Source organism: Chanos chanos, chromosome 7, assembly GCF_902362185.1.
Source record: "Chanos chanos chromosome 7, fChaCha1.1, whole genome shotgun sequence".
Taxonomy (NCBI): domain Eukaryota; kingdom Metazoa; phylum Chordata; class Actinopteri; order Gonorynchiformes; family Chanidae; genus Chanos; species Chanos chanos.
Window position 1 is genome coordinate 32,880,291 of NC_044501.1, and position 8,221 is coordinate 32,888,511.

Here is an 8,221-nt window from a genome sequence, read left to right on the forward strand (position 1 = left end):
TGCATACAACAAAGCAGGTTTATGCACATCTTAAATACAACATGATCACCAAAGATAAGACTTAGAGATGAAAACGATTATGCTCAGTCTCTCACAGCTTGTTTGAAAAACAAATGGACAGGCAAAGAGGCAGGGGAAGTGTGAGAAAATGTGGAAAAGATGTGAGTGCTTTAATAATCATACAAATTACACAGACAGACTGAAAACAGGCTCTGTGATGCTTGCGTGACTTCTTGACGTTAAGAATAAAAACTGCAAAGGGACATGGAGGGAGGGAGAGAAAGAGAAGGACAGAGAGAGAGAGAGAGAGAGAGAGAGAGAGAGCGAGCTTAAACAGATCTGCTCTCTGTGGGAGGGAAGTTACTGGCAAATGATGAGAGGAGCTACCTACCGCAAGATAAGTGCAGACGCAGATACTGTATGCAGACAGTAAAAATGGTTTAACACAGTGCAACAGAGGTTGACACTTTTACTTGACACATTGCCTTCTTGGGGGGGGTTTCCAGACAGGTCGGGGTTCTTGAGCGTGGTTACATTTCACTAAGGTGGGTGGGTGAGTGGGTGGTGGTGGTGTGGGAGGGGGGGTTTCTTGTGTCTTACATTATCTCTGGTGAACTCTCATGTAGAGATAAAACAGACTGATATTGCCAGCTGTCTAGATTCTTCTTGACCCCTCTCTTGTGCTGCTTGCATGTCTCTTTAATGTCTATCTCTTGTTGTAAAATAACACATGAGTTTTACCTCTGTTTTACCTCGGTTCTACAGTCTCCTGAAAAACTGCTGTGACCATAAGTCTATAAAGCAGTCATGTCACCGAACCAGTCCATCGAAGACATAGCTTACAAATGCCTGAATGGGACACAGGTTCAGTTGAACTCTGTCTCCATCGCGGTCTACGCCCTGGTCTTCACTGCTGGTCTGATCCTCAACCTCATTGCCCTCGTGGTGTTTTTCCGCTACACCAGGGCTCGTTCTCACACCACGGTCTACATGACAAATCTGACTTTGGCTGACCTCATTCTGGTGACTACGCTGCCGCTCAGGATCTCCTACCACTCTGGGTTCTCGGAGCTTTCTCAGGGACTGTGCGAGGCCACGGGCGTGGTACTGCTTATCAACATGTACGGCAGCATCTTCCTGCTCACCTGCATCAGTTTCGACCGCTGCCTCGCCGTCTGCTTCCCCCTGTCGTCCCGTGTGCAGGAGGGTCGAAAGCGAGCACCGTTGGTATGCCTGGGTGTCTGGTTTCTCACCGTGGGAGCCAGCCTGCCCAACTATATACTGGTAAAAGGGAGGGAAAGTAGAAAAAATTGCTTCATGAGTTTCCCATTGTACACCACGCAAAAGAACGCCGTCGCCCTCACTCTGACAGTAGGTTTCGGGATCCCCCTTGCCATCATGGTTCTCTCCTCTTGGGGGCTCCTTAGGGCCATCAGTCGAAGCACTGCCGCCCAGACGGCCGACCTGGTGGACAGCCGCAAAATACAGAGAATGATTGTCATTAGTCTGGTCGTATTTCTTGTGTGCTTCCTGCCCTACCACCTCACTCTCGGGTTAATGTACTTGTATAGCGGCAACCCTGAGATCTTTCCATGCGCATTAGTCATAACCTACCACTACAGCTTGATGGTGGCCTGTCTAAATGCCATGCTGGACCCATTGGTCTACTACTTCACCACGGAGACCTTTCGCAGGGAGGTGGACATGGATGCTGTCAGAAGGATGTGGCCCATGGGCAGTCATAGCTCAGACGGGAACAACCGTTCCCAAGCTCCGCTGAACTCCTGAGAGCCAGTGTCCCGAGGAGTTCTGGAAACTCTGCTACGTGACATCTGTCTTGACCCAGTTTGTACAAGTCTCTTCTTACCACCGAAAGTAATGTGGTATCCTCACGTTTTCTATGTGTTTGTCAGTGAGGAGAAATAATACTGTACATCGGATAATGATTGTATGTGCCAGTGTATATACCGGGTTTCCAATTTGTATTTCTCTAATGTACTATTATATATTAATAATATATATATTATAATTTATTAACAGTATATTGTAATGTGCTGTAATATATTATTATTGTATTTAATAGCACAAAATCTGTGGTCTATTTTTGTCTAAACACTGTTTAGTGACAGGATATGTCGAAGATTTAATTCTTGCTGTATCAGCTGTGGATCTAACAGGACAAGATTGCCACATTGGTTCAGAATGACAGACTGCCACTAATGGTGTTATAGTTGGTGGGGTTTTTTTCTGCGTTCGTGCTGTTTGGTGCATAGGCGGAACTTACATGTTGAGAGAAGAATAGACATGTATAAACAACTCAGGAAGTGTGTTACAAGGTGTTAATATCCTTGTAAGAAATTTTTGACACTTCCACAAACAGCACAATAAACCAAATAGAAAGACTGTTAGAGCAACTGAAACCACACTCTGTGCACATTTTTTTTTCTTTTTTCGGTTGGCTATGAGTCTCTAAGCTATATCTGTTCAGTGCTTGTTGTTATGGGATTGTGTCAATTCTAATATAAGTATTATCTTAAGTTTTTTCTCTATTTCATTGGTTTCGAAAATGCTTTCACTTCCCTTCATAAAGAAAGTGAGGTCGGAATAACTTCTCTAAGTAGCACAAGGGAATAGTTAGTATTTCAGTGAGCACATTTGACAATATATCCACTTAAAGAAATGCATGTTGTATAATGATCCCTCAAAGTTGCTTGTTTCTTTTTGTGTGTTAAATATTGTAAACCTCTTACAATTGAATGGATTGTGCTTCTGTTTAATTTCATGTAAAATTGACTTTCTCTCTGTCATTTCAGAGCGATTTGTTCATTTCACCAAACTCGTGGTTTCCTTTTAATGGGTCAACCAGGCTTTGCTTTGCTTCCTGAACCACATCCTTTGGGTAGCAGCATAACCAGTCGTTGTCACAGATACAACACAATCAAAAATAATTAAAAATAATTAAAAATAATTAAAAAAAAAAAGAGCTGATCTCCCCCCACCCCAAAAATTATGACAAAGAAGGATATAGCATGTGTGGATGTACATTTGAAAAAAGAAAAGAAAAGAAAAGAACCAATTTAATAAAGTTAATAAGAGCTTTATAGAACAAGTCCTGCCATCCTTTAAGGTAGCCGAAAATAATACACATTGGACATAAAATGCATTTGAATGGACTTTTAGCAACTATTCCACCACATGTTCCAATGTGTTTATCTTACAAGATGACTTTCCCTTCTACACTGTCATTTGAGGAATAACATTTTAGTGCTTGTGAGTACAACAGTTCTATGACAAAACATTTACCACAACAAGGTTTACCACAAAAATCCAACGCTGGCTCCTATTAAAGGTTTCTATAAGTAAACCAGTCAAATTGTTTTTCCCTGTGTTTCCTGACGTTGTTTCTTAGTAGTTGTCACCTGTCCTTTGTTGAATAGCCTCGGTGAGGTGAGGTATTAAGTTTGTAATACCATTCATTGACAATACTATGCATACCTAACAATATTGTTTTAAATCCAGTTAGGCCTGCTCCGTTGAAAAAAAAAAGAAAAAAAAAAAGACAAGCATTTAACCCCACCAAATACGATATTTATTACTCAGTACTTTTTGGGGCTTTTTTTTTGTCCTCAGTATTTATTGTGCGTTATTTATTAGTTTTATGTGGCACTGTGGTCCTTGTGTAACGCAATCTCGTTCCCCTTGTATGTATGCGTCATGTATATGCGGAAATGACAATAAAACCAGTCTAAGTCTAAAAGGTTGTTAAAACTAATTTTATCCCCCTTGCCTGTATTGTCTGTTAATTTTTGGCATCCATGACAAACAGTGGTGGGGTGGATGACAATACTGACTAGGGATTTGGCTGAATATTCAAGGATTACACACCCATCCACCTATACATGCATGCACACACACACACACACACACAATTGCTTTAATCCTGAGTATCAAACTGTATCAAATTTTGTCAGCCATAGCCGAGAGGAAATGGTTCGTCAAAAAAAAAAAAAGTATTTCTGATTCTGTTATATATGCATTCTTCACTCAAAGCTGTGAGTAACCTGTAGTTTCATGTGTCGTAAATATTCTGCCAGATACCCCTCTTCCATTTTCCCCAGGCCTTTTTACATGTCTGCATGATCTGCTAGTACCGTAATGGAACTATTTCATATCTTATGAAGCAGAATGGCCTGGAGTCAAATGCAGCTCTTATTTACTGTATGTTGAATTGGATGCTTTGGGCTGCACCATTGCTACAGTGGTTCCTCTTTATTTACATGACACTGGCACGTCACAGTTTTTAGAATCATGTAAACAGTATCAGTATACTTTGTTTATAGAATGTTTGATTGACTATATTCTATATGACTATAGTTCGGTTGAATGTGGCCCCCTGCATACGGTAAAGTAACTTCCTGTAATTCATAACGCTGACTGTACATTCCTTGTAAGCAACCGAGGGATACGTAGAAGCGACCAAAAAAACCAAACAAACCACACAAACAAACACATTCTGTTTTAAAGGGAGTGGTTAGTTCTACAGAACAGCTTTATTTTAAATAAAATATTTGGTGCAAGAGATCATTCCAAATTTTAGTGCACCCTAACTGTACATTAGATCGAGAACTTGCTTAAAATTAAGTTGTAATTCTGTCGTAATGAGGAAGTGTTAGAGAGCGAGAGAGAGAGAGAGAGAGAGAGAGAGAGAGAGAGCGTGGAAATGGAAATTGTGCAACGGCTCGAAAAGCGAAGCGGTGCCAAATGATCATGCAAAACGAACAAACTTCGTATTGTGCAACAACATCCACAGTTTTGATAAAAACGGATCTCATCTCAAAAGAAGAAAATAACTATTATAACTATTCGGAAATATGTGCTTGACGTATTAATGAAAAGGTTAGCACCTGCCTAGTGCAACACTGATCGTTGGTCATTATAGCTGGACAGCGCTGAAAAATACGCTACTCCCTGAAGTGTGACACTGTAAGCAGTGATGGTGAGAGGCAGATAGGAGAAGTCGAGCTAGGGGTCAAGCGGTCGTCAGTGGAGGAAGGAGTTGTGACTTCATAGAACATTTTCGCCCACAGATTCAGCCCTTGCGAAACTGGACTCTTTAATTTGTGCCATCCTTTACCCATTTACTTTATTTTGTCCTTATTTTGATATTAAAAATGTATCGTCTGTGCACGGGGTGAATTGGGGACCATTTTAAAACCTGCATTTAGCAAGGATGTATTTATTAACAACTCGGTGATCTAAACAGTACAACGTAATGTAGCGTTGTGTGCCATGTCATATAAGAAAATGGCTAACAAATCGAAGAGAATCTGTAAATGAAGGCCAAGAAAACTAACCTCCTTCTTAGAAATAATGACTTTTTGAACACTGTTGGGCACTGAGACACGTTGTTAAAGTTCTAGGTTCTTGCAGTTGTGAAAGTTGGCACCTAATACAAGCACCTGTTAAAGTACAGTTCACACAATAACTTAATCCTCAGTTTAGATCACTGCGCATAACCAGTTTTGACAACCCATCATCTGTGACACCACACTTCTACGCACCATGCTGCGCCACGTTTGCATGCCTCTTGACTACAAAAATTGTAAGCGTGGAACCTGCGTTGTTTTGTGCCATTTAACGAGCCTCCCCCGGCACTGTGGGAAAGTGTGCTACAAAAAGCACCCACATATTGTCATGCTAATACCAATGGGTGGAGGCGTGGGGGAGGCGCAAACATATGAAACGAGGGTAAATACTTTAAGTTAACCTTTCTCTCACAGTGGGCTACAAAGCAAGACTGAGCGAGTGGTGTTGGAGGTAGAAACTGTGTCACAAGACATTATAAAGTTTAGTCTGAATCAGGAGCACGTTCCACCGCATCCAACCATGACAGCCTCCAATCACGGAAACGTTCCAGAAAAGAATTTCAACGCCAAAGAAGAACGTAAGGTAAATTTTAAAATGTATTTTGAATGCTAAAATGTATTTGAAATGGGAAAAAAAATCTGTTTATCAAGATGCCGTCATATTGCCACTTTTTGAGGAACTATGTGAACATCTAAATATAAAAATGGTTAACTTCAGCTGGTTATATAAAAGTTTTAAAATTATCCATACAAATCTTTTAGGCCTTTTGAAATATTAACCATTGCCTGTACAGTTTTAACGAGCGTATAGCACGTTCTCCCAGTTTGTTGCGGTGCACGAAAACATCCAGAAATGTATAGCTGTAGATACATAAATAAAAGGTTATAGGAGGGCGCACAGTGCTGAGTTTTCCAGTCGCACTTACGGGGATCCACAGTACCTTAAATTGCTGAGACAGTGAAGCGCTAACACCTGTGATTTAACCGGTCAATGGCTTAAATCCAAAATGTAAAGTCCAGTTCGTTCTCAGGAGAGGAATTTGGGAACATGAGATGCGAAAATGTGTTGGATATCCTTATGATTGATTTTACCGCTGCTTCTGCTTCCCGTCTGTTAGCTGCGAAAACCCTTGATAGAGAAGAGACGGAGGGAACGAATCAACTGCAGTTTGGAACAGCTGAAGGGAATAATGGTGGATGCCTACAACTTAGATGTGAGTTCGGAGAGCAGATCACACATGCACACACAATGACTGTCCTGCACAGGTTACAACCAGTGACATCAAAATGTTAGAAATGACTTATCTTTGCAGGACAGTTTGGTCTTAGAGTCAAGGGTTCATGAGTGGTGGACATGAAGCACATAAAGTATATGCATGTTTTCACTGTCGTTCCACATGTCAATTTCCCTCCATTCAGCAATCCAAGTTAGAGAAGGCTGATGTTCTTGAGATAACTGTACAGCACATGGAGGGCCTTCAAAGAAGCCAAGGTCAGGGTAAGTGAAACATCTGCTTCTAGTGAAAATACAAAAAAACAAAAACAAAAAACAAGCAAACACAAAAACATCAGTTTAAACTTAGATGTAAAACAGAATTGGACTGCAGCTATTGATGATTTTTTTCTTTCATAGCTCATCAGATATAGTTAGTGACAGCTTTACTATATATTTCATATATTGCTTGAAAAGATATAATGCATAGCTGTGATTTCTGTATGGTGTGATGTCAAATTTCTTGATGCAGAGATGCATTGATGCATTATCAACACCTCGTGAAGTCTCCTCTACTCTGTAATGGTTCTCAACAGGGGGCCAAGGGTCAAGCATGGGTTTCGAATCACGCCAGCGCTACAGTAGTGGTTATATCCAGTGCATGCATGAGGTGCACAACCTTCTTCTCAGCTGCCCTGGAATGGACAAGACTCTTGGTGCCCGTCTGCTCAACCACCTGCTGAAGTCTCTGCCTCACATCAGCGTGGAGAATGCAGGCATGGGTGGCAGTAGCAATGTAGGCCCGGCAGGAACAGGCAGAGGCATTGGTGGTGGCGCCAGCAGCCTTCTTCCGGCCTCCCCCACCCACACCCCACATTCTCTACCCTCTTTCCAGCCACACGCTCTAGAGGTTCACACCCCGCCACCTCCCCCCTCCCCTCCCTCCCCTGACAGCCCCCACCATTCACCGAGTATCCCCACAGCTAGAGAGGTGGGTGGGGTCAGGGCAAGAGAGCAACCCTCCCCCAGGAGCTTGCCCTCCCTTCCTAGGCCTCCAACTAACCATGGACACCCATCCCTCCCTCATCTCCAACCAGGAGGGGACCCATCCATGTGGAGGCCATGGTGAATGAGTGCTCCAACTTTTATGCCCCCCCCCCCCCCCCCCCCCCCCCTCCCTCACTAAGTAGTATCCATTACAGACTCATCTCCAGGGAGTTTTGAGTGCTGGGACTTTTCACTCTACAAAGAAGGGGGTCAAGATAGAGTAGTCCCTCAGGATTTATAGCTTTATTTGATCCAGAATGCTGACTTCATGGTTGCATGGTTGTGTGTCCTTGAGAAAATGGTGTAATGTCTGCAGTGTTACTTTCTTGGAACTTAGTGTGTGAAAGATAGAAAACTCTCAGCTTATACTTTACCGAATTCCCTGTTGTTTCTTTATATGAAACCTAACTCACAGAATTGCAAATTTGCAAAGGTTCTTTTGGGAATTAGTGTTTGTATATTTTTGCTCTTATTTTATTTTATTTTTTTTTATTTCATTTTATTTTCACAGTTTGCCATCATTTTGTAGAGGGGTTTGTTTTGTAAAAAAAGAAAAAAAAAGAAAAAAAGGTGCTTATACTTATCTACATATCTA

The 8,221-nt window shown here is 41.8% G+C and overlaps 2 protein-coding genes across 2 annotated transcripts; both read left to right on the forward strand.

Moving 5' to 3' along the window:
* The first annotated feature begins 807 nt into the window (after positions 1 to 807).
* LOC115816240 (lysophosphatidic acid receptor 6) lies at positions 808 to 1,788 on the forward strand. The gene has a single exon (XM_030779206.1). The coding sequence runs from the start codon at positions 808 to 810 to the stop codon at positions 1,786 to 1,788; it is 981 nt and encodes a 326-aa protein (XP_030635066.1).
* Positions 1,789 to 5,886: 4,098 nt separating this feature from the next.
* her8a (hairy-related 8a) lies at positions 5,887 to 7,708 on the forward strand. The gene is made up of 4 exons (XM_030779207.1): positions 5,887 to 5,949; positions 6,485 to 6,580; positions 6,786 to 6,864; positions 7,176 to 7,708. Exons 1-4 carry the CDS (start codon positions 5,887 to 5,889, stop codon positions 7,706 to 7,708), a joined length of 771 nt encoding a protein of 256 aa, XP_030635067.1.
* Positions 7,709 to 8,221: the final 513 nt, after the last annotated feature.

What these genes read in the sequence shown, in the direction of transcription:
- LOC115816240 (XM_030779206.1), top strand. Translation starts at nt 808, where the DNA reads ATGTCACCGAACCAGTCCATCGAAGACATAGCTTACAAATGCCTGAAT.
- her8a (XM_030779207.1), top strand. Translation starts at nt 5,887, where the DNA reads ATGACAGCCTCCAATCACGGAAACGTTCCAGAAAAGAATTTCAACGCC. An exon ending in ACGCCAAAGAAGAACGTAAG is followed by an intron (nt 5,950 to 6,484) that starts GTAAATTTTAAA and finishes CCCGTCTGTTAG; the next exon opens with CTGCGAAAACCCTTGATAGA. An exon ending in TCAAAGAAGCCAAGGTCAGG is followed by an intron (nt 6,865 to 7,175) that starts GTAAGTGAAACA and finishes GGTTCTCAACAG; the next exon opens with GGGGCCAAGGGTCAAGCATG.